This window comes from Notolabrus celidotus, chromosome 1 (genome assembly GCF_009762535.1).
Source record: "Notolabrus celidotus isolate fNotCel1 chromosome 1, fNotCel1.pri, whole genome shotgun sequence".
NCBI classification, from domain to species: domain Eukaryota; kingdom Metazoa; phylum Chordata; class Actinopteri; order Labriformes; family Labridae; genus Notolabrus; species Notolabrus celidotus.
Window position 1 is genome coordinate 22,598,065 of NC_048272.1, and position 26,115 is coordinate 22,624,179.

General features: G+C 40.9%; 2 protein-coding genes across 5 annotated transcripts; one reads left to right on the forward strand and one right to left on the reverse strand.

Annotated features, from left to right (window-relative positions):
* Positions 1-1,380: 1,380 nt before the first annotated feature.
* LOC117821413 (ADP-ribosylation factor 4-like) lies at positions 1,381-10,656 on the reverse strand. The gene is made up of 7 exons (XM_034695664.1): positions 10,650-10,656; positions 8,672-8,785; positions 6,471-6,551; positions 6,268-6,377; positions 2,275-2,346; positions 2,029-2,151; positions 1,381-1,909 (listed from the first exon to the last, which is right to left on the reverse strand). The coding sequence occupies exons 2-7, from the start codon at positions 8,736-8,738 to the stop codon at positions 1,829-1,831; spliced, it is 534 nt and encodes a 177-aa protein (XP_034551555.1). The 5' UTR covers positions 8,739-8,785; positions 10,650-10,656; the 3' UTR covers positions 1,381-1,828.
* A 1,820-nt stretch (positions 10,657-12,476) lies between these two features.
* On the forward strand, positions 12,477-23,024 carry LOC117821395. Of its 4 annotated transcripts, none has more exons than XM_034695632.1 (5): positions 12,477-12,914; positions 15,065-15,475; positions 18,487-18,782; positions 20,565-20,692; positions 20,859-21,011. In XM_034695632.1, exons 1-5 carry the CDS (start codon positions 12,743-12,745, stop codon positions 20,878-20,880), a joined length of 1,029 nt encoding a protein of 342 aa, XP_034551523.1. In that variant the 5' UTR covers positions 12,477-12,742; the 3' UTR covers positions 20,881-21,011. The 4 variants fall into 4 exon arrangements, with proteins under 4 accessions (XP_034551523.1, XP_034551515.1, XP_034551544.1 ...); XM_034695624.1 differs by lacking the exon at positions 20,859-21,011 and adding an exon at positions 22,322-23,024 and having other exon boundaries at positions 12,488-12,914; XM_034695653.1 differs by lacking the exons at positions 12,477-12,914; positions 20,859-21,011 and adding exons at positions 12,981-13,000; positions 22,322-23,024.
* Positions 23,025-26,115: the final 3,091 nt, after the last annotated feature.

Below are 26,115 nucleotides of genomic sequence, written 5' to 3' on the forward strand. Positions count from 1 at the left end.
GTAGGGTACTAGACTTATTAGTAGAGGGAATAGTGGGGAGGTTTCTTCACTGAGCGCTAATCCTTTCTTTCAGCACAAGTACCACGAGTTAATCTCAAATACAGATTTTAACTGACGTGTAGAAATACATGAAGTAATCTACCCAACAAAACCTGCAAGACCTGGATTATAAATACAGAGGTGAGTCGTAGAGTGAGATATTTATGATGTTTATTTCAAGTATAAGTTAAAAACAGACAACTTAAAAAACAGGTGTTACCAGCTGTAGTGTAATAAACTGTAAACATGTGAAAAGATGAATAAAACGAGTGCAGTAACTTTTTTTTTTTTTTAAAGAACAAAGATCCTCCAAACACAACTCTAAGACACGCTTCAGGATGACGTCCAACTATAACCTTTACTTTCACAATGGAGTCACAAAGTGCTTCATAAAGGCAGCACATAAATCATCATTCAGATACAAAAAACAGTCAATTAGATAATATACAGATACTAAAATAACATTTAAAGGAGCATTTCACTTCTTTTTCTGATAAATAAAGTGTTAAAGTGTTTCGGTCACTCTTCATCAGCGTCTTACTGCAGTATGATTTTCATCGTAGAAGAACCTAGTGCAAAGATAATTGATAAATAATCCCATGCTATGTTTATATCTATTAAATACTAACATTCATTCAACACATTTATTCTACCGCTTATTATATTAATATTTCATTCTTACCAGTGCAAAATATCCATTTATTTAAAGGTGTCAGAAGACCTGCTGACGTTATGTTTGGTTGTTATTCACTTTGATTTTCCTGTCTTGTGATGGCACTAATCAGAGGTAGTACCGCTTTGTTTTCCTTCATAGAACAATAAAAACAAAGGTTTATGTGTTTCTCCCGATTTAAGGTCCAGCACTGGGTCACACCAGCTCTGTGTAAGTTCAAACGTAACCTAGTTTAAATGTGATTTCTAATCTAGGATGGAGTTTACTCTCTACTAATGTTTGGGCGTTGCAGCAGCTGAGATCGTTCTAACGTTGTAATGAGTTACATTTTAAATTTGACACCTTGCTCTGAGTCGTTGTAAAGTCCTCTGTAACAGACCAGTTTCATGGCGCTCTGTTTTCAAAGATGGAATCATTTGAAGGATGAGGAGAAGCAGCTGCGATGTGTCGACAACATGTTAGATTACATGAATAATAAACGTACTGCTGTCAAGTGATTGTGACGTAAAGAGGCGGGCTTTGAGCCTCCTAGCCAACAACTACGGTGTTCCCGCCTGTCAATTAAGTCAACTGTGCCTCTCATTGGAAGACTCGTAATCTCAATATCTTTAAAATTGCAGCGTTAGAAAACAATTCACCCCCCTCAGTGTGTATGTGGTTTCCGGTACTTTCGGAGCCAGCCTCAAGTGGATCCTCAATGAACTGCAGTTTTTAGCACTTCGCATTGGCCTCATATTTTTAGACCAGAGGTTGCCGCTTGGATTGGAGGCAATGAGGCTAATGTGAGTTAGCACTTAGACACCCCATTAAGGAGAAAGCTGATCACTGATTGGCCGAACAGGGTGAAAACGTCATATCTGTGACATTATTAAGTTTAGTTTGGATGTTACGGTCTGCTAGTTAAGAAGAACTTTACGTCTCTGAGGTGAAACAGAACAACGACACAACTTAAGTTACAAACTAACTCGTTCAACGTTTGGTTTAGTGACGACTTTACACCCTAACTGAGGACTCAACTTATGCAGAGATGGTGCAACAGGCCACAGGACATAATAGACCACCTGAAGATTCAACAGGAAGCAGAATAAAGCAGAACACCAGGGAGTCCAATCACTGTTACTGGATCTGGTTGGAGAGCCAGTCCAGACCCTCGGCCAGACCTGAACCGTTGACAGCACAGGACGCCTGGACGAACCACTGCGGGGGGACACAGGGAGAGAGACATAGGTCAGCTGCAGCTCTGACTGTGGGGTGTTAGCTGAAGACCTTTAAATCATCTTCATTCTGAACTGCTATCAGGAAGTATAAACACTCACCGGCTGTGAGACTGCTGATAAACTCAGAGACTCTGTTATGTCACTGACTGACATGGCTCTCGGCAGATCCTGTTTGTTCGCCAACACCAGTACGGCCACGTTCCTCAACTCGTCTTCCTCCAACTGTAGGATGAAGAACGGTTTCAGATATTAAAAAACAAGCTGTGACTCTTAACTACTTCTTTATAATAAAACGTGTGATATTATATTGTATATATATTTATGTATATGTATATGTACATGTACCATCTTGTGCAGCTCGTCAGCAGCTTCTTTAATCCTCTCGGGGTCGTTGCTGTCAACTACAAATATCAGACCCTGAAGACAAACAGATAGAAGTCATTAGATTTAGCCAGGAGCTACGATTGGCTTGACCGAAGCTAGGAGCTAGCACGCCAACATAACAGCTGAACTCACATGCAACCTAAGCCTGGACACCACTAGAACTGTGTATTGTGATGGTTGCCTGACACTTAATCGCACTAAAAGACAGGTTAACACCCTGAAAGTGGACATCCGTCGCCTCTCTGAAGAGCTTCAGAAAAAGGACTACATGCTAAACAGCTACATCGACATGTCAGCTTCTCAGTCAAAAAGGATCCTGGCCATGCAGTCTGCAGAAATCATGCAGAAATATATTAAAAATTACATTAAAATTTTAATTTAAAGTGGGTTAAAATGAGCTAAGATAGGAAGGCAGTGGCAAATAAGAAAGTCTTAATCTTTGATTTAAAAGAGGTGAGAGTTGGAGCAGACCTACAGCTTTCAGGGAGTGTGTTCCAGATATGTGGTGCATAATGACTAAACGCTGCTTCACCATGTTTCGCTCTGACTCTAGGGACTGAAAGCAGACCAGTACCTGATGACCTCAGAGGTCGAGGTGGTTCATAAAGTAGTAGCAGATCAGCAATGTATTTTGGGCCTAAACCATTCAGTGCTTTATAAACCATCAGAAGGATTTTAAAGTCTAGTAGAGTTGGCTCTACTATTAGATCCGAGCCAACTGTCTCACTCACCAGCCCCCCCCTACAGTCCAACTGTCAGCTCCTTTGCTACCTCAGCTCTCACACCCTCCTGCTCCCCCTGCTGGCCTTATCTGTTACTTTCACATTTTGTGTCCACCTTTTCAATAGAGCCCATTATTACAGTCAGTCATAAGAAACGCAACAAAATCACAAAAACATCTGCTAATTCCTCCAATTTGATACATATTCCTTGTCTAGCTCTCCCTCCTCCTCCTCACTCACCCAGATCTTCTCATCACCTGAAACTGGCACTGTTTAATACTCGGTCTCTAAACAAAAAAACCCAAATTCTCCATGACTTCATAACTGACACCAACCTGGATCTCCTCTGCATCACCGAAACCTGGCACAAACCCTTGGACTATTTCCTACCAAATCAGACTGCACCCCCCGGATTCTCATACATCGACAAACCCCATCCTGACCGGCGGGGGGGGGGGGGGTGGTATTGCTGCTGTTTACAGGATGGACATCAACACAACCACCATCCCCATTCCTCCAGCCCCTTCCTTTGAACACATTGCTTTTAAACTCTCCGGTTTCACTTCCCCAGTCATTGCTCTGATCTATCGCCCCCCCAAGCTGAATACCTCATTTCTTACGGACTTTGCAGATTTTCTAACACATCTACTTACCATTTCATCTGCCATTCTTCTCCTCTGTGATTTTAACTTCCATATCGATGACACCCATTGCAAATCTGCCAATGAATTTATGGACCTGCTTCACTGCTTTAACTTCACCCAACATGGAAACTTTCCCACCCACAGCAATGGACACACCCTGGATTTAGTCTGCTCTACTGGCACTTCAACTTCATCACCTGGAAAGTCATAACCTCTACATCTCAGATCATCTGGCTGTAACCATGGACATTGATATCCCTCTTCCAGCCCCTAAACAAAAATGCATTATCACCTTTAGAAATATTAAATCAATCTCCCCCTCAGCTCTCTCAATCACCAGTCTCTCCACTGCCTCCCCATTGTTCCTGTCTGACAGTCCCTCAGAACTCTTGTCCCACTACAATGATACACTCTCCCACTGTCTCAATCAGTTAGCCCCCATCAAAACTAAAACCATCTCCTTCACTCACTCTGCCCCTTGGTACACCCCCGAACTCCGTACAATGAAATCCCGTAAACGCCAGCTCGAAAGACTATGCAAGAAATCCGGTTTAACGGTTCATCACCAAGCATACTCAGACTACTTACAACAATACAGTTGTAGGTACACCCCAAGACTCTCTTCTCCACAATAAACAAACTCCTTCAACCCAGTGACATCTCCTCATCCTTCACAGTTGATAAATGCAATGAATTTCTGTCCTTCTTCTAGACTAAAATTGACACAATTTATAACAGTTTTACCACTCTCCCTGCCATCCACACTGCCATCCCTGACTCTCCTTGTCTTAACACCCAGCCACTGTCTCACTTCACCCCCATAACTCCGACTGAACTGTCTTCCATCACTGCAGGCATTAAAAATTCAACATGTATTCTCGACCCCATCCCAACCAACCTGGTTAAAAACTGTCTCCCAGCTGTTTCCCCCGTCATAACGAAAATCCTCAACTCCTCCCTCAATTCTGGTTCAGCCCCCAAAAATCTCAAACTTGCAGTCGTTACCCCCATTCTGAAAAAATCTGGACTCCAACCTGACAATATGAGTAACTTTCGGCCCATCTCCAACCTTCCCTTTTTTTCAAAAATCCTGGAACGTGTTGTCGCCCTTCAAATCAAATCCCACCTCACCAATAACATTCATTTTGAACCATTTCAATCCGGCTTCCGTCCCCAGCACAGCACAGAAACAGCACTCCTCAAAATCACGAATTACCTTTTCCTGTCCTCCGATTCTGGCCACCTCAACATCCTCATCCTCCTCGATCTCACTGCTGCATTTGACACAATAAACCAAACTATTCTTCTCTCCCGCCTAGAGCACACCATCAACATCACTGGAACTGCACTCTCCTGGCTGAAATCCTACCTCACTGACCGTCAACAGTTCATTTACACCAACAACTGCACCTCTAACATCGCTCCTCTGGCTCAAGGCGTCCCCCAGGGTTCGGTGCTTGGTCCCCTCCTGTTCATCATTTACTTGCTCCCCCTTGGTAACATCATCCGTCAACATGGCCTTCATTTTCACTGCTACGCTGATGACATCCAGCTCTATATTTCCACCAAATCCATAACCACTGTAACACACTCCACTATCACAAACTGCCTCTCTGAAATAAAAACATGGATGCATACCAACTTCATATCACTGAACTACAACAAATACGACCTCATAATCATCAGCCCGAAGTCCCTCACAAATCCCATTCCAAATGTCACTCTCACTTTAAATAACTCCACTCTATCTCCTGCACCTCACATCCGTAACCTTGGAATCACTTTTGACAGCAACCTTTCTTTTCAACACCACGTCACCCAGCTCACTAAAACGGCCTTCTTACACCTCCGAAACATAGCCCGCCTCCGTCCATTCCTCTCTTTCTCTGCCACAGAAACCCTTATCCACGCATTCATCACATCCCGTTTAGATTACTGTAATAGCATCCTGTACGGCACATCATCCAAAGTCCTCCATAAACTGCAATACATTCAAAACTCTGCTGCATGCCTCCTCACCTGCACCAGCTCCCGTGACCACATCACCCCCGTCCTCCAACATCTTCATTGGCTCCCCGTCCCCTACCGCATACAGTTTAAAATCCTCCTCCTCACCCACAAAGCCCTCCACCACCAGGCCCCTTCCTACCTCACTGACCTCCTCCACCATCACACTCCTTCCCGTAACCTGTGCTCCTCACACACCAACCTCCTGTCCCCACCTCACAGAACCAAGCACCGAACCTGGGGGGACAGAGCCTTCACAGTAGCCGCCCCCACCCTCTGGAACTCACTCCCCTCCCATATCCAAAACTGCTCTGACCCTCCAGCTTTCAAATCTCTTTTAAAAACTCACCTTTTTAAGTTAGCTTTTCATTTGTGATTGTACTGTTGTGTTGTTTTGTTTGATCTGTGTTATTTGTTATTTGTTTGTTTTTTTTTGCTTGTATTGATTTTAACAATTGTACAGTGTCTTTGAGTTTTTGAAAAGCGCTATATAAATAAAATGTATTATTATTATTATTATTATCGTTAACGTCCTTCTGATGGCTCATAACTGTTATTGTTAGTGGCCGTAGTTTTATCACCTGTGTGTTTACAAAGTAGTGTCTCCAGAGAGGTCTGATGATTGTCTGACCACCAACATCCCAGACTGTGAAACTGATGTTCTTATACTCCACCGTCTCCACGTTGAACCCTACAAATATGTAAACACACAAACACACAGAAGTTCATTTTAATGTTGTTGTTTTCTTTAAATCAATGTCAACACACAAAAATGATGACTCACCGATAGTTGGTATGGTGGTGACGACCTCGGCCAACTTCAGTTTGTAGAGCAGAGTGGTTTTACCTGCTGCATCCAGACCCACTGCACACAAACACACAAATAGGATGGACATATAAGACAGTGACTGTTATTAGAAATAATAATAGCTAGCTAGAGTTATAGCTAATTACACAGCTGCTACGTACTCCACTCTTATTGGTCAACACATAGCTGTAGTGACCATTTGTCATAATAAACTCAAAGAATAATCAAAATATCAAACTCAAACTTTAATGAAACATAATCAAATGGTCACTGATGCATCATGGGGATGTAATGCTAGCAGGCAGACGAAGTCCAATGTCCATGTAAAGATCAGCGTCCTGGGTATCTAAATAACCTCATGTACCCACAGTATAACTTAACCACCAAACAAACAAAAAAAACTAAATATACAAAAAAATCGTTAATATTACGGAGCCCCTAAAGTGACATGGGCAGAATTTATTTTTTTATATGTTCCCGTGCGCACCAGAAACTTTCCGTGCTCACGCAAAAACATTTCTTGAGATCACAAGATATTATTGCGTGCTCATGTGAAAGTTTACTGTGCTCACAACAAAGTTTCCCATGTGTATAAGTTACCAAGTGGGCACTGGAGATCAACCAGTGCATTGCTGTCTTCCAGTTTCAATCTAAAAATGACCGTAATTAGTTGAGCTTTAATTCAACCTTGGGCTTCATTACAAGAATATTACGGCATTGTTTGCACATTGTCACCGCTTTATTGTCTCAGAACGGAACCTAAAACGTACATTCTACCTCGGTGAAGTGTGTTTTGCCCAAGCGGCAACCTCCGGTCTAAAAATATGAGTCCAATGTGGAAGTGCTAAAACTGCAGTTCATTGAGGATCCATCCGCTGGAGGCTGGCTCCGGAAGTACCGGAAGTCACATACACATGAATGGGAAAAAGACGATCTTTACATCAGCAATAAACATGTTTACAGCCTGGTACAAAAGACAAGTGCAGTCTGGATAGCTCATTTCTCGATGGGCTCTCATTGTGAGGGGGTGAATTTATTTCTAACGCGGCAATTTCGAGGATATTGAGAGTCTTCCAATGAGAGGCTCAGCTGATTGCGGGAACACTGAAGCTGTTGACTAGGTGGCTCAAACTCCGCCTCTTTACGTCACACTCACTGGACAGCAGCAATATGGCTGCCGCTGACGATTGGCCTCAAAACAGCTCTTTAGAAACAGATGGGTGACGTCACGGATACTACGTCCATATCTTATACAGGCTATGGTTTTGCCCAATGGGATATATGCAGTTTATTTCACGTGCGCACGTAATACCTTTTCGTGCTCTCTGGAAATTACAATGTGCTCACGAGAAAGTTTCTTGTGCACACAGGATAGTTTCTGGTGCCCACGAGATCATATCTAATAATTATTTCTGCCCATTTCACTTTAAGGACTCCGTAAAATATACTACAATTGTAACATTTAGTAGTCTGTAGGTCTGTTTTTCCTCAATGGCAGACTGCTCCAATGAAGAACAGACTGTTGCTAGGACCGCTGATCACAGACTCTAGAAGTTTAATCAATAACTCGTCCTCAAGTGTGTCCTTAACCATTATCTTAAATTTAGAGATGTATTTCATAGCTTGACTTTTCTATGTTGTTGTTTTCGTCTTTCTGGTTTCCCGCCATAAACAAAGGACAACGTTAATGACTTCTAGGATTCTTCAGTCTGGGATTAGAGCAACATTCAACCAACTCATGTACATAAACATCACAGTGAAAGCTGATAATAACTTGTGCACTCAAATATTTGACGCTTAATCCCTGACGTATTTAACCAGATGATAAATGCTGAAAAAATTGGTATTAATTCATTTGACTGAAGAATTAACAAAAAAGTTGAAGGTTTAAGGACTACACCTATCACTGTCCTTTTAAGACTTTTATTTTAACAGCATAAAAAAAAAAAAGTATGGCAAAAATAACAGCAATTTAAATATAAAATAATAATAATGTAACAAAATAATTATAACAATAATTATAAAAATGATAACATTATAACAATAGTAATAATAATATTAATAATAGTAATAATATTCATAATAACAATAATGATGATTATTATAATAATAATAATAATAATAATAATAATAATAATAATAATAATAACAAGGACTTAAAAAAAATAATTTCTCACCCATTAAAATCCGAACAGGTGTTTTGTAGGTGAACCTGTTGAAGATCTGTGAGATGATGCCTCCCATGTTCGTGGTTGAAAGTTTTTCCTCGCGGTGAACGGCTCGTGCTGTTTCTGCAGGTGTGTGTGAGAGTCTGTGAATTTATAGAGCAGCGGGAGTGTGTGTTTGATGTGTTCTCCATAGTGTCACACCGGCTGCTGTCAGTTCGGTACACGGTGGCAGCGGAAACGTTGGCAGCAACAACAACACTGCTATCGACGTCACACATATACACGTATACAACGGGTGCTTCTCAAAGCTCTAAACGTCCATCCTCGCGTCTCTTCCTCGCGTCTCTTCCTCGCGTCAGCGACGTCGATTTGTGATGACGGCTTTAACAGCTGTTTGTGTCTGCACACATGTTCACTGTAATAACTCTGACAAATATAAACAGTGACAGAGCTCTGTCTCTGTGTTTACATGTTTAACACACACTTGCACATGAAGAGAATCAGCTCTCTGATTATTCTGTCCTAAAGCATCGCGGATCGATTCACCGGTAAAATGTCTCATTATTAAATTATTTATTACTTTAAGGGAAAATAGAAACCATGCAACTCTTTTCAAACCCTGTGCTCATTAATGATCAGTCTCATATGAAACTTTATTAACCTGACAGGAAATATAACAAGTGTTTTTACTAACAGACAAACTTTACTGTCAGACTTCTCTTCATGAAGAAAACGAGAACAAATGGGGAAACTAACAGGAGGAATAACTGATCATTGATATATATTCTATCAATGATGTAAGACTCTATTACTCTATTTCATTAGACAGTGAATCTGACAAAAACAATCAGATATAACATAATCCATCCTCTGTTATATTGAATTTATGATTTTACGATCAGTATTTGGTTTTTAAAATTCACATTAAACACTTTTCAATCTCAGCTCATCACATACAGACTGTTTAGAAACCGACGGATGTTTATGATCTGTTTCAGGGCACCCTTAATGACTGTTTTAAGGTCCATCTTTTCTCTGTTATTAAACTCAGCTGATGTTAAGTTTCGGTTAAGTCCGAGCCGCTGCAGCGTCCAATCGGTGAGTGATATTCGATAAGGGGGCGTGTCTGTCAGAGAAAAGACTTCCGCAAAGTCTGCTCTCGTGTTTCCTCGATTATCCCTCCTCGGATCAGTCTCCTCGCTCCTCGCTCCTCTCTCCTCCAGCAGCGTTTAGAGCTTTGGGTGGCAAGTTAAAATGGCTCGTCAGTAGGTACTTCCGGTTCGACCGAGGAGCGAGGAGACTGCAGTTTAGAGCTCTGAGATGCACCCTATGCCTCACACACTCACATAACAGAACTTCCGGTGATATACCCTCCAAAATAAAGGTGGCTTTGAATTCTGATTTTCACTTCATTACTCTTTTAGGATGTTAATTGTAATTTCTAAGGCTTGTTAGGAGGCATGAATTACAGATTAATTTAGAAAATATTTTTTTGATTTAAAAAAAAGTGAATTAAGGTAAAGTTCAGTAAAATTTTTGAAGATTGACTAAGAAATTAGATTCTTCAGATGTTTATTATGAATAAAGAAATTAAACAAAACACCTGACTTATTTTCTGGGTACAACTTTGTACACATTTCAGTGTCCAATAACAAAAGAATGCATTAAAAATAATTTTAAAAGATATTTCTTTCACTAGGATTTAGACAGAAATTGTACATTCAAATAATATATAAAAAAAATAATATATACACCAACTCTGAGTACAACCATGTGGGTTAAATGCTTTACAAAATTAAGATTAAAAAAGCATGGCCAAAATGGTTAGGAATAAAAAAGAGAGAAAGAAAGAGAGAAAGAAAGAAAGAGAGAAAGATGCCTGTTTTATAATTTGAATGAAAATTAATATCTTACAAATTTAAAAGTGTTAACCAAAAAAACTGCAATAAAAACTTAAAATGAAACCTTAAAAAACAGATTGATATACCTTTGGATGTGCACTATGGTTGTTTTACCTTTAAAAAAAATAAATAATTCGGCCCCATAGTGTTATTAAGAAAACAGATTTTAAAAAATAACAAACAATGATAGAGTAATGAATATATACTGTAGTTTTTTAAATTTTGTTTTGTTCTGAGTTTATTTTAGTAGTCAGATCTTGTTTCCTGTGCCACCTTCAGGTGTTGTAAACAGGAAGTGTTGGTTTGTTGTCGTTGGCAGGTATGACGTTGTCAGGTTTGTGTCCTCACTGTCTGAAAGGTTCAAACAGTGTCGACTTTAAAAAGTATTAAAATGTATTTACTGTTGATGTATGAAGCAGATAAAGAGGATGGGAAGTGTTGAACTACTTTATTTTGAAGGGTTTGTGAAGCATTCATATTTATCCACTGTTTATGAGTATTAAATCATGTTTTACCTGCTCTTGACTGAAATCTCTATTTGTATGTTTCAGTTTTGAATTGAATTATGTGGCACGTTTTGTGTTTCTTCATTACCCATGAGCAGATAAACTCAGTGTGTGTGTTTGTGTCAGGGGTTACTAAATACCATCTGTGGTCAAATCATGAAAAACGTGGCTCCTCAAGCTCTTGCACCACACCAGGAAAATAACATATTTAGGAAGTGAGAGGTGAGACTAGTCGACACAATGATTTCTCATTATGGTGTTAGTTTCAGTTCTGTTTTGTGATTGTGTTTTTTTTTAATGAAAAAGAGAAGTTCATACTTCAGAAGAGGAAGAATCAATCTTAATTTGTTGTAATGTTTTATGTTGAGAAGATTCTGAGGATTGTATTTATGTTGTGTCGAAATGAGGTGAGATTACAGCACTCAAACCCTTTCCAAACAGAGCAGGTATAGACCGTACTCTATGTTCTATTATTAACAAAGACCCAACATCAAGACAGGATCAGATCCAGTCCCATCTTACTGACAGGACTCAGTCTGATCTCATCTTAATCTACCATGAGCAGAGCACTTTGCAGCCTTTAGCAAGTTACAGTGGCAAGGACAAACTTCCTTTAATAGGCAGAAACCTCCAGGAGGACCAGACTCATGTTAGACACATCTGCTGAGAGAGGAGAGAGGGATAGAGGGAGATGAAGAGAGAGAGAGATGATAGTGGTGAGACGGATAGTAGTAGTTGTAGCAGCTGGAGTCTGGCACGCCCACAGCAGCAGAGATCCAGAGGGACTTATGAGACAAGGGAGCTCAGGGACTCCAGAAAGGTCTATGGTTAGTAACTTTAATGGGACAGGAAGAGTTAAAGTGAAAGACAGGCAGAGAGAGGAGAGAGAGGGAAATACAAGATCCCGGTGTGTCAGTCTAAGCCTATAGCAGCATAACTAAGAGCTGGTCCAAGTCTGAGCCAGCTCTAACTATAAGCTTTATCAAAAAGGGAAGTTTGAAGCCTACTCTTAAAAGTAGAGAGGGTGTCTGCCTCCCTTAGACCGTGTTGGAGAGAGGGATAGAGGGGGATGGAGAGAGAGAGAGATTATAGTGGTGAGACAGATAGTAGTAGTTAGAATTATTAAGGCTGAAGTTGATCTCTTTAGTTGCATTCTTAAATCATTTAAATTACACTTCAATGACGTTCCTCATCCTTCGTTGTACGTGTACAAAGGAGGCTTAGGAATAAAAAACAATCAGAAGCACTGTTTTATAAATGTTAGTGTTGGTGCTTGTATAAAATCAGGATATGGAGGCAAATTGTGGCCCTGTCGGTGTTCCATACTTTGTGTTTTTCAGGGCTGCATTTACAAATAAGACTGAGAAAGGCTGACAGTGTGTAACCGAGGAGAGAAATATACATGAGTTCTAGTGCACTCAGAGGGACTTCAGATGTGCCGCGTTAATACAGTGGAGATGCTTATTTTAGGCCTTTTGGCTTTCCATAGCTGGGTTCATGGAGGCTGCACTAAGAAATGAAACTTAAAATTCCTGCTGACGTGATGACCAGGAAACGAAAGTAGTCGAGCTGAAATTGCAGATTCAGAGAGACTGCCACACAGAGAGGACAACTTCAGACACAACTACACTTCTACCAGATACCTCAGACTCCTCTCTGCAGACTCTGTGAGGATGATGAAGGCCACGAAGCTGCTTTTTGTTATCATGGCGATGGCGCTGATGTCTGCAGTTCTGCTCATGAACAAGTCTGGATTTAGTCTGATAGTTCAGACCACAACTCGTGCAGAGAGTAGACTGCTCCCCGCTACTGAGCGTAGCGTTGATGCATTATGGACGACAGCAGGTACACGCACAAACACACGCGCGCGCGCGCGCACACACACACACACACACACACACACACAGAACACTGGGGGCGATGAATCATCTGTAAGTTCCTGTTTTTCCTCTTGTCTTGGTGAAGCAAAGGGGTATACTACGAAGCCGGATTTGCGGTTATCGAGGTAACTTCAGGGTTAACTCTGGATTTTCAGTACTACGAAGGTGTTTGCCGTCTTACCAAGGTATATAACCATGGTTACTCATGCTGAACTCCTTATGCCCAGGATCAGAGATCAGTTTGGAGAAAACTCCGCCCACTGACCAATCAGCTCGCTCGATCACGGAGCTCTGTGAGCTGATCGCAAGGGGAGGGGGGAGAACTGTGGTCATGCCCGCAGTGGAGAGGAGACGGGCAGGACACTTTGTCTACCTGTATGATTTTATATATAAAATACTGATGACAGTTATTGATTATCTTTCCTGACATCATACTTAAACAGAGTCTGAAGTCAGATTATTCAGATTAAATCGTTTTGGGCTACTATTTTAATTATACAACTGCGCGTATTACTTTGAATCATGTTCTCATTGTTATTAGTCCTTTAACCACAGCGCTCAGTTTGATACCGTCAGGACTGCAGCTGAAATATTACGTCTAAAAGTGTCACACACGACACAAGATTAAATCAGAGAGAGAGAGGTCACTGTCAGGGAATAAACAAAGTTATTATAGACAGATATATCTAATGATGAATAAACAGAGTTATTATAGGCAGATATATCTAATGATGAATAAACAGAGTTATTATAGTCAGATCTATCTGCACTAAGTGATGAGAAATAATACTTCATTTGCGCATTCAGACAGTTTTTGCCTTATGGTTCTTCCTTAATGTTTCAAACACGGCTGTGTTGAAGTTAATCTGGATAAGCCTATATGCTTAACTTCTTCATATTTTTCTAATATCAGTGCAGTGTTTAAAATTCATTTCGATGTGCTGACGGCAGACTGTCCATGTCTGTGATTGGTCACATGTTGCCTTCTCCGCCCCGTTCATGTGAACGCGCTCAGGGTAATTCTGGATCGACTCAACATGTTGATAACCAGCTTCGCGTGACAGTTTAGCGCGATCTCCTTTGCTGGGTACAGTGAAGCCGGATCAGGAGAAGATATCTAGGATATTGAACTCGCTTCGTAGTATACCCCCCAGGTGTTACGGTCTACAGAGTGACTCTGTTTACATGGAGACGTTCTATTGAAAACAGGAGTACAGGACAAAAGCCTCTTTAGATTTGTCTTTAATACAGGTGTGATGTACGGTGGCCCTGAAGAGCAAAACATGACAAATCACAGCAAATCAGAAAATAACAAAAAAACAGAAAAACGACAAATCAGAAAACACAACAAATCAGAAACACGACAAATCAGAAAACACGACAAATCAGAAAACACAACAAATCAGAAAACACAACAAATCAGAAAACACTTTGAATTTTGCATTTTTTTGTTATGGTTTTTAATTTGGTTTGTTTTAGGATAGTTGTATTTTCTTTTTGTGTTTTGTATTTTCTTGTTGTGATGTATTTTTGTGGGTCGTGTTGTTGCGTTTTGTGATTTGTAGTCATGTTTGTGTTTTTTTGTTGTGTTTTAAGATTTGTTATGATTTGTTGTTGGGAATTATTGTTGTGTCTTGTATTTTCTCGTCGTGTTTTCTTATTTGTTGTCGTGTTTTGCACTCAAAGGTTTGTGAACGGAGCAACATATTTTATCATTTTATTAATAACTAAACAAAGGAGTATTTGGGAGGAACATTAGAGGCCTTGAGTTTGGTCTTATTACACATCAGTAGAGCATAAATATAAGGATCAGGGTGTAATGTGCATTGGGGCAAGTTCCTTGTGATTATTTCAAATTGGTCAAAACCATAGCAACGATGATTCATGCACACTGCCTGTTGACACTGTAATAAAAATGTTAGTGTGGTCTAAGGTTGGTCTCGAAAGTGGGGAAATAATGACCGTTAGCGAGCACAGATGTGAGAGCAGGGGTCACCTACAGCTCTCCTGCAGCCCTGTAAGACTGAGCAGTATAAATAATGGAGAGAAAACGTCCCAGCATGCTTTAGTAACAAGATTTAACAATATGCTGATGATGTCTTCTATTTTCTCCAGATCCTTCTCGAACAGATTTAAAGGGGAAGATGTTCACTTTGTCTTTGAATGGAGGCGGCATCCGCTTATATCCCCCACATTTTAGTGATCCTACCCGAAACCCCTACAGCCCCACCACCCAACCCTACAGGACCACCCAACCCTACAGGACTACCCGACCCTACAGGACTACCCAACCCTACAGGACCACTACTGGATCCTATAGCACCACCCGACCCTACAGCACCCATACTGGATCCTACAGCACCACTACTACCAATAGACCAGCCACCACCAAAACCCCTGCCACCCGCTCCTGGACCACCCGTTCCTGGACCACCCGTCCCCCGACCACCCGTCCCCCGACCACCCGTCCCCCGACCACCCGTCCCTGGACCACCCGTTCCTGGACCACAACACCCCCTTTTGGAGGTGAGTAAACTCTGCAACCAGACAGAAACACAGTGTCCATCTTTAAGATACAAAGAGACTTTCTCTCATAACATGTCTTATATTTTCCTTTTATCAATTTCCAAAGCGCCTTTGTTAAATCTCTTCTGTCTGCAGGCTAAAATAATCCTCTCTGTTACGCAGGAAGTAAGCTAACGTTTGTTGTTTGTCAGTCCTGTTTCAGCTCTTCACAGTTTAATTAGTTTACTTTTAGTTGTTGTTGTTGTTTTTTGTTTCCAAGCGGCTCAATCATGACAGTGCATAAAACTGCAGTTCCTTGAGTGGCCACTTGATGTTGGCTCCAAAGGTGAGACAGTTCCCATTACGACCATAGACGATATAAAAAATGGCCGTTCGATCTGTGGGTGCCATATTGGAAATGTTGAACTCAACCTAACCTCGTCCGAGTTAGTGTGAGGTAAAGAGGCTGGCCTTTAGCATTTTCGCTAACAGCTACAGGGTGCCTGCCTGTCAATCAAGTCAGCCACGCCCTTATTTGGGCAAAACTCATAAGTTTACCATCTTTGAAAATAACGACTTATAGAATAGTTCACCCCGTACAATGTTTGATTGAACCAGGCTGTACACGTTTATTATTGCTGTAAAGATTGTCTTCTTCGAATGTGTGTGTATGTGGTTTCCTGTGTTTCTGCAGCCAGCCTCTAGTGGACGCTCGATGAATTGCAGTTTTTAATACTTCAGCATGGGCTTCATATTGTAAGACCAGAGGTTGCTGCTTGATTAGGAGCCTTTTACTTTTTCAACATGTTAAAATCCTGTTACTAAATAACAGCATCTTTTAAAATAACTTGCCGTTTAGTAAAACAACAGCGTAAAGTTTTCATGGTTTGTTGTCTTTGCTGACTTTATATCAGATGAAAACTTGTCTCGTTGTCAGGTAAAAAATCCAACAGACTGTTTAAGAAGTCTGAGCTTCGGCATTTCCTCTGAGTGATGCTCTGTCAGACTGTATTTTTTATTGCTTCATTGTTTTGTTTTTGATACAGGTGTCTGTGTGAGCTCACCATACCGGCTCTGTCAGCTTGTTTATAGTTTCTCACACACCGGGTTATTTTTGGCGGCCTGTGGTCAAGAGCGAGGATGTTGATGTCAAGCTTATTTATTCTAACTCAACCTGTTGGTCTTGTTAGTTCGCCGAAGCTCTGCCGGCTGGGTTATGTGTGAGAGAGTGTTAAAAAGCAAATGCAGCTTTCAAACCCTCAGCTAAAAGTAAAGTCGTGACTAGTGCTGGGCAATATTGAAAATTATGTTATCACGATAAAATATTTCATATCAGTCGATATTGATAATTATCATGATAAATATTAAATCATTATTTCATTTACATTTACAGGCAGATTTTTGGTCCTTAGTGAAAGTTTAAGATGGTTTGTTAGTTTGTATCTATATTTAGTTTTCATTTTAACTTCTTGAATCCGTTTAAATGCACAACAAATATGTATGTTTGCATTCTGCTCCAAACATTTTTAAGGCCCGCCTACCTCTCATCCCGCGTCATGATTGGCTGTTCATTGCCGTCTTCTCCTTCAGTTTAATGTTGGGAGGCAATCATAGACTGTATAAATATGAACGTAGTATCTGTGACATCACCCATCTGTTTCTAAAGAGCTGTTTTGAGGCCAATCGTCAGCGGCAGCCACATTGCTGCTGTCCAGTGAGTGTGACGTAAAGAGGCGGAGTTTGAGCCTCCTAGCCAACAGCTTCAGTGTTCCCGCAATCAGCTGTGCCTCTCATTGGAAGACTCTCAATATCCTCGAAATTGCCGCGTTAGAAAAAAATTCACCCACCCACAGTGTGAGCTGATCGAGAAATAAGCCATCCAGACTTCACTCTTTTTTTTTACCAGGCTGTAAACATGTTTATTTCTTCTGTAAAAATCGTCTTTTTCCCATTCATGTGTATGTGACTTACGGTACTTCTGGAGCCAGCCTCAAGCGGATCCTAGATTAACTGCAGCTTATAACACTACCGCATTGGACTCATATTTTTAGACCGGAGGTTGCCCCTTGGTGGCAACTAGCGTTTAAGGCTCATTAGCTCCTTTTAAGTGGCCGGGGGGTGTAACTACATGTTTATTTATAGCAAATTTTCATTGAACATTTTTTATATTTATATTGAGAAAAATTATATCACGATAATTATCATTGTCAAATTATTGCCCAGCACTAGTCATGTCTAATACAATATCATTCTGATTCTTCTGATTCTGATTCTGATTCTGTACAGGCTATTGTTGTGAACTCGCCTGGCTGGGAAGTGCAATGCAAATTTACAAAAGATGAAACACTTTTACAAAGTTGGAAACAAGTTTACATTTTATAAAACAAAATGACATTAAACACTTTTACCAAGACCGAAACACATTTACTAAATCAGAAACACTTTTAAAGAGACGGAACATTTTCAGCAAATTTTTTTTACAAACGACAGATCCTACCGGAAGGAATGTACCAAATACAGGAAGGGATCAGGAAGCGATGGAGTGAGCGGTTTGTTATGACGGAGAGAAACGGACCATCCTGCCAATCCCAGGTCATTCTGATGTGTCCTTTCAAAATAAAAGCCAAACGAAATCTGAAAAAAAATAGCAATAATTCTGGATATTTTCAATCAGAGATTATGAACAAATCTCAGTTTCCACTGACTCATCAAAGTTCAGAAAAATTGAAAAATAAGGTTACTGGTTGAAACACTGCAGGCTAGCACTTTCCCTGGGGTGTCGGTAAGAACACATAGGACAGGAGACAGGATGGAGCTTTAACTGTTCAGTGAAAGTTCTCCTTGTACAGCACAACAGTAAAGCAGCTTCAGGGAGGTCAAGACCTTCCTCCTTTGTCTTGTCTCACCTTGTCGGGACTCTTTCTCCCATAATAACCTGCCGACTACACATTATCTCTTACATAGAACACATTAGTTTGACTGTTCTTAATTGATGAACTAAAATGTTAATGTACGTTTCTTTTCCCCTGCAGGTGTGTCTGTGTGTCTGCGTTACCTGGCCAACTTAAACGGAAACCAGATCCCACTTTTCACTCTCAGTCCATCCACAAACCCTCTGACGCTGACATTTTCTTACCCAAACACATACATCCTGCCCTTTAACAGATATTATTATGCCAGCATGTACATGACACCTTTCATCCGCTTCTGGAAAAACATTGATCAAGAGTTCTGGACGAGAGTCTGCCTCATTGTTGACAACACGAAGAACGTGGCCCAGGTGTTCAGCGGCTCAAACATGAGCACCAGGAGTATCATGCCTTACAGGGTGAGGAGCACGACGCACACAACTACACATGTTTAGCTTTCATCAGAAAACAAAGTATTGTGGTTCAAGTCTCTGGTGACTTCTCAGATCCTCACTTTTGGCTTGTTTCCACCAAGCGGTCTGGCGTGGATCAGTACAGTTTGGTACGGGTCGGATCGGTAATGCCTGATCCTGTTTGCATTTCCACAGCCAACCGTGCCCTACTTGGTGGGCGGCGTGTAAGCCGGATGCCAATAGCCGCGTCATCTACATAATAGCATGACATCATGGTACACAGTGGGACGGTACAGCTCGGTAATTTGGGGACCTGTCCCGGTTTTAGTCAATGGAAACGCCAACAAAATGCGTGCCGTACTGAGACGAACTGCACTGAACCACTTGGTGGAAAAGGGGCTTTTTTGAATTTGGGTCTGTTAGGCTTTGGTATTTATCACAACAACCAAACTGCTAATATATTTGAAAGTCGCAGAAGTTAAACGGTAATTGCCAAGTTATAACTTGTGCACACAAGATAATAACGTGTTTGTGAGGCAGTTGTGTCTGCTGTCTCTTGCCATGTTTGATGAACCAGGCTTATAGATTTACTTTGGCTCCAACAAGCCGTTTGTTCTGATAAAGACAAAAGCATTTCAGACCTCTCTGGTTGAATTAATGCTTCAAGACAGAACGCAGGGAGTCAGTGACCTGTGGGCGGTCACGTGATGAGCTGAAGTTACTCTGATCGTATAAGAGCAAAGTTTGACATTACATTTCAGAGATTTTCTCACACCGACCACATGTTTAAATATCTCTCTCACTGGGAAACAACTACTCATTTGACCTATATAAGTAGAGCTCACTACGTATCAACCATAGACTGTATAAATAATGGACGTAGTATCCGTGACGTCACCCATCTGTTCCAGAGCGCTGTGTTGAAGCTAATCGTCGGCGGGGGGCCATCTTGGAAATGCTGAACTCAACCTAACAAAGGCTGTTTTCTAAACCGCCTGCTACAAACTACCTACAAAGGTAGTCTGTAGTATGACTGTTCTGTTGGATCTGGTCTGCCGTTTCAGAAAGCGGAAGTAGACAACGACGAAGCTGATCGATAAACTGTTCTTTAGCATCACTTATGATTAAAAAAGTTAAGAAGTGGTTTATATAGAATTTGATAATTCTCACAGCACCTAAAAACTGAGTGCCCCCTTAAAAAAAAAAGGAAGAAGCGTAACGTTAGCGCTGTGCATTGTGGGAAACACTACGTGTGGGAGACTGGCCCCTTGTAGTCTGAAAAATGTTCCTGAATCAGTACGACATCCGGGTAGTTTTGGTATACTGCAGATTTTGCTCTTGTTAACATACTACATACTGAATTTTGGTCAAATCAGTACGTACTGCTAGTATAGTAGGCGGTTTCGAATACAGCCTTGGTGTGAGGTAAATAGGCAGGCTTTGAGCCTCCTAGCCAACAGCTATCTGTTCCCGCTGGTCAGTCAAGTCAGTCAGGCAAAACTCGTAATTTTAATATCTTCAGAACCGTCGCGTTAGAAAGAAAGTCATTTGACCAGCAGAGGGCGCTAATGTTACACACAAAAAAAACTGTTCTAGTATAACGCTCTTAAGAATCCATTCTAAGCAGTTTCACCTCAATCAATGGGCAACTTCCTGGAAAAGAAGCGTTGAATGACAAATGCCAGTAACATTTTAATCTTCTGTGTTTCTGTGTGTGTGTGTGTGTGTGTGTGTGTGTGTGTGTGTGTGTGTGTGTGTGTGTGTGTGTGTGTGTGTGTGTGTTTTCAGTACGTGTGGTCAGGTGAGCCTGTGATTGATTTTCCAGGTTTTGATGGTCAGGTGACAGACGTCCAGGTGTGGGATTATCCTCTCCGCTACAAGGAAGTCTTCAACTACATGACCAATGGGGTCTATGCGTACGTATCTTCTTTTTCATTTATAATGTTCGACCATTTTAACGTTAATATCTGCTCAGGTTTTATTTAAATTTTAGTGTCTAGGTCTAATTTCACTTTGCACAGGTGTCATCTTATTTTTGTACATCCTTAATTTTTGAATTGTTTCATTTTGTTTACTTTTTAGGACAAAATGCATATCTTTATAACGGGGCCTAGTAGGGATTGAGTTGCTTTTGGAGTTGGCCCCAAGTGGATATCTAGGTGCATTTCGACCAAGAGTTCAAGGGTCTTTTAGCCCCAAGAACTACTTTCCCCTGAACTAAAAGGTTCCTGTGTCCCCATTGTTGTCTACGTTTCGACCGCGGGCTGAAGTCCTGGGTAGATTGTGAAAATCAGGCCAGTGATGTATGGAGAAAAAAAGAAGTAAATGCACTACACCACCAGACCAGTAGATGGCAGTAAAACAAAGACAAAGGCCATCCATCACAGATGACACCATGGAAGCAGACGGACAGGCAGGTATCATTATGAGCAACACAACAGTTAGCCTGTTAGCATGAAGAGACTCAGCTGGCACTGTTTTAGATGGTGCTATATTTCATCACAGATAGATTCACTGAATCAACACGAGAGGAGATAAGCGCGAGTAGCAAAGACGTTTCAACACAGCTTTAAATCCTTCTTAACTCAAAAAGCCGTGGCAGAGATCGGACAGTGTTTTGGTTTAAACAGCGACCCTGTTAACTGGAGACTTTAACCAGAATGCATCCCTCATAAACGTCTTTAGACGATCATTAAATATCTGATGAGGATATTTTGAAATCTTAATAAAAACTAAACTAGTTTGCATTCCCAGGAGCTCCCTCTGTGTTTCAACAGCTGTGTAAACTCCACAAACACTGACACGTTCAGCTGAAGGTCTCCAGTTTACAGGGTCACTTTTAAAACCGAAACACCGGGGGAGACACATTCACGGTGGGCTGAGAGAAGACTACTGGTACAACCTGCTAAATAAAGTGAATCACAGCTTCTACTTTTGAAAAGTACACACACATACAAAAAAAGATAGAACAAATAAAAACTAATGAAAGAAAGAGAAATCAAGTGAATCAAAGATGTGTGTGATGTTATTGTTGACGGCGGGCAGAATAAAAACACTGCGGTTAATCTATCAATCAGACACTTTCAGCATTGCAGGTCCACCGCCCAAACGCCCCGGGACCTTTGAAAAGTACTACCCCTCTAGCAGGCGCTTTGTAGGGGGGAGATTATCTACCCCAGAACTAAATGTAGACCCTGGGTCCCCGGTCGAAACGCATGTGGTTCAGGGGTAAAGTTCCTCTGGTTGAAAAACACCTTTTCAGAAACTGCAGTTTCTACACTTTTGCACTGGCTTCATTGTTCAACAGTTGCAGCTTGTTTTTTTTTTATTATTTAATGCTACCTTACTCTACATTGGAAATGAAGTAACACAGTATATGTCTTTGCGTATGTTAAAAATTCCAGCATGAAAATAGGCAGAAACAACCTGTTTAAATGTAAATCCATAAAAATTATTAACATTATGATTTCTTTTTTACAGTATCTATAAAACTTCTCAGAGTGGTGTCAAATCCATAATAAATATATATATAATTGTGTTTTCAGTTCGTACAGAGGCTCCGTCATCACCTGGTCCTCCATCGGTTACTCTCTTAGAGGAAGCACACTATTGGAGGACGTCTACGAGAAGCAGGCAAGCCAGCCAATCAGCAGCCGCGGACGAGGGAGAGGGCGACGCCCAAAAGGAGAGAGGAGGACCAAAGAGTTTGTGGGAGAGGGAGAGAGGAAGGAGAACAACAATCAGTGGTTTAAATGAGACGTACTGAGGGTGGACACTGAGAGCAGGTTACTGTGATGTCTTTATCGATCAGTTATCAATACTTTTTAATCACCAAGAATTTATAAAAACTAGTGTCAGCAACTGTTTTTATTTGATCTAGTTTGAAATTTTGTATATTATTAACTGAATAGAAATGAAGGGATACTGATTTTATTATTGAATGTACATTTTAATTGAAATGCAGCTCGGAGGTCGACTGTTAGAAATGAAACCTCCTTGTTCTCCGTTTGAAATCTGGGCTTGGTTGTTCAAATGTAATCTTTTTGGATAAATTTATTGAACTGGATGAATTCTTAAAAAATGGGTAATTAAAAAAACTACATGAATAGAGACATCTGATTGGATCAGGGGATCAAATCTTGGTTTTTGTCTTGAAGAATCTGGATTTGTTCGTCTTTAAAAGTCTGGATCAGTTTCTCTTTGAAAACCCAGATTGAAATAAACTGGATGAACTGATCCTGGATGAAAGAAGTCTGGATTATGCTCCTCTAAAGTAAACCTTTTGAGAAGCCAGGCCCTGGATTATGGGATTGTTTCTGTAGTTTCCATCATTTGATATCACGGTTGTGTTCAGAATGTTAAAAGTGATACACTGGGGCTTACTTGTGTGTTACATGAGCGCCCTCTGCTTGGGCCCCTGCAGACTTGGGTGATGTGCCCCATATTGTGTTGATATGTAGTAAAGGTGCATTTCGACCAAGAGTTCCGGGGTCTTTTAGCCCCCTGAACTATTAAACCCTGAACTAAAAGGATCCTGTGCCCCAAGTGCATTTCAACTGCGGGCTGAAGGAAATGCGAAATGCAAAAAAAAGAAGTAAATGCACTACACCACCAGACCAGTAGAGGGCAGTAAAACAAAGACAAAGGCCATCCATCACAGATGACACCATGGAAGCAGACTGACAGGCAGGTATCATTATGAGCAACACAACAGTTAGCCTGTTAGCATGAAGAGACTCAGCTGGAGCTGTTTTAGATGGTGCTGTATTTCATCACAGATGGTTTTACTGAATCAACAAATGAGAGGAGATAAGCGGTTGGTTTACATTGCAACCCTGTTAACTGGAACTCCCTCTGTGTTTCAACAGCTGTGTAAACTCCACAAACACTGACAAGTTCATCTGAATGTCGCCATTTTACAGGGTCACTTTTAAAACCGTAACAATGGGGGAGACGCATTCGCGGTGGGCTGAGAATAGACTACTGTTACATGCTGCAAAAATAAGTGAATCACAGCTTCTACTTTTGAAAAGTACACACACATACAAAAGAGATAGAACAAACAAAAACTAATGAAAGAAAGAGAAATCAAGTGAATCACAGATGTGTGTGATGTTATTGTTGACGGCAGGCAGAATAAAAACACTGCGGTTAATCTACCAATCAGACATGTTCAGCATTGCAGGCCCTGCCCCCCGAAAGTCCCGGGTCCTTTGAAAAGTACTACCCCCCTGGCAGGCGCTTTGTATGGGGGAGATTATCTAAATTTAGACCCTGGGTCCACTGGTCAAAACGCACATAGTTCCAGGGTAAAGTTCCTGTGGTCGAAAAACGCCTGTAGCTCAATAAAACATATTAAATGAAGTGATTTTTAAATGTTAAAAGTGCCTTTTATCTACGTGTAAGTTTCAGAAGCTGTGGAGTGATTCTGCTCAGCACATTATTACGCTTGGTTAGCCTCATCAAAGCTTCATCTTTAACCTCAGTGTAGTTCACTAACCCAGAGGTAGTTATATTATTTTGATACCTAACATCATTCTTCAGAATGAAGGCTCTGTTTGAGAAAAAGTCTCCTGGTGTACCACACAACATGAACACAAGTTATTTTCTCATGTGCAAAAGATTATAATTTTCTCTCACAGGACTTTAAGGGCTCTAATTTTGAGCTTCTCACCCCACAGAGTCATTCCTGTGACGTTTGATAAGAAAAAACATTACGTGGATACAGAAGCGTTTTGAGGTCGATTGTTGGTGGGTGCCATCTTGGAAATGCTGAACTCAACCTAACTTCTGTCAAGCTAGTGTGAGGTAAAGAGGCGGGCTTTAAGTCTTTTTGCTAACAGCTACAGGGTGCCCACCTGTTAGTGAAGTTAGGCATGCCCTTATTTGGGCAAAAATTGTGAGTTTAATCTTCAAAAATAACGAGATATAAAAACAATCACCCCGTACAGCGTGTGCTGATAGAGAAATGAGCTACTCAGACCTAAAATGTTTTCTGAACCAGGCTGTAAACATGTTTATTTCTGCGGTAAAGATCGTCTTCTTTGAATGGGTGTGTATGCATGTGGTTTCAGGTGTTTCTGCAGTCAGCCTCTAGTGGACACTCGAGGAACTGCAGTTTTTAACACTTCTGCATTGGCTTCATATTTTGAGACTGGAGGTTTGCCGCTGGAGTGAAACTCAGCTCCATTGCCCTACAAGTCTGGAAACACTGGTGAATGATTATATTAACCCCTTGCCCTCTTCAGGCAGTGATGCGCTGCCTTGCAGTGCATGATCAAGATCAGAATAATTATTAATGGGTTAGTTTTAAAATGTAAGCAGATATTCAGAGCTCCTGTCAGACAATTGTATGTGGCCTGAAAAATATCCCCTGCCTAACTGGCCGACATAACGGACATAAAAAAAAGCCTACCATAAACTCAGCATCCAGCTTGCCTACGAGGTTTTAGCTATATATAACATAAGAAATATCAACATTTTACACACATTTTTTTTGGTTGTTTTGGATGATATTGAGGTCACTATAATCAAGGACACTTCTGCATGTGACTGCAGGGGCTGGGATCGAACCACCAACCTTTAGAATGAGATATAATATTTCCAGCCACCATGTCTCTGAAGACATTCAATGATGTGTCCTGTGTCAGATGTTTTGACAACATAGAAACAAGGCAAGGCCGGCGAGGGCATGACAAACTTGCAGCAGTTTGATGTTCTGTTTTACAAATAAAGTCCTTCTGAATGCTTAAATTGTGTTTATGCTTGAACTATATTTTATTTAAAGGTTTATTTAGGTAGTCAACAAAGAAACAAAGTAAACCTGACACATAAACCTGGGTAACAATCAGTTTCTGGAGGTTTAAATTGTTTGGGTCAAATTGACCCCAAGGATAAAAGATGTTAGTACATTTGAGGGTAACAGGAGGGTTAAGACCGGAGGTTGCTGCTTGGCCTAAGTAAATTTGCAGAAACAACACATCTCTTCTATCAGCCTCTGCCAGACAGCTGATCATAAAAAAAACATCCAAAATGTTAAAGGTGACATATTATGCTCTTTTTCATCAAAATATATTGGTCTAAGAGGTCCCCAAAACATGTCTTTAAAGTTTATTGCTCAAAAAAACACTTTGAAATCAGATTTTGGCATGCCTGTAAACCCCTCTTTTTTCAGCCCTGCTCAGAACAGGCTGTTTTCTGTCTGTGCCTTTAAATTAGAGTTTAGAGAGTGGATGTGGCCTCGGCTCTCCAGCAGGTTGATCTAATGTTTACATGTTGGCTGAATATACACGGCTGCTCACAGACCCGCGTTACTTCAACCCTCTGAATTTGATCCAGA

Excerpts from the sequence above, each read along its gene's own strand:
- LOC117821413 (XM_034695664.1), bottom strand. The coding sequence starts at position 8,738 with ATGGGAGGCATCATCTCACAGATCTTCAACAGGTTCACCTACAAAACA. Across the intron at positions 6,552-8,671 it reads ACCTGTTCGGATTTTAATGG|TGGGTCTGGATGCAGCAGGT; the intron begins GTGAGAAATTAT and ends GTTTGTGTGCAG. Across the intron at positions 6,378-6,470 it reads CACCACCATACCAACTATCG|GGTTCAACGTGGAGACGGTG; the intron begins GTGAGTCATCAT and ends ACATATTTGTAG.
- LOC117821395 (XM_034695624.1), top strand. The coding sequence starts at position 12,743 with ATGATGAAGGCCACGAAGCTGCTTTTTGTTATCATGGCGATGGCGCTG. Across the intron at positions 15,476-18,486 it reads CACAACACCCCCTTTTGGAG|GTGTGTCTGTGTGTCTGCGT; the intron begins GTGAGTAAACTC and ends TTTCCCCTGCAG. Across the intron at positions 18,783-20,564 it reads GGAGTATCATGCCTTACAGG|TACGTGTGGTCAGGTGAGCC; the intron begins GTGAGGAGCACG and ends GTGTGTTTTCAG.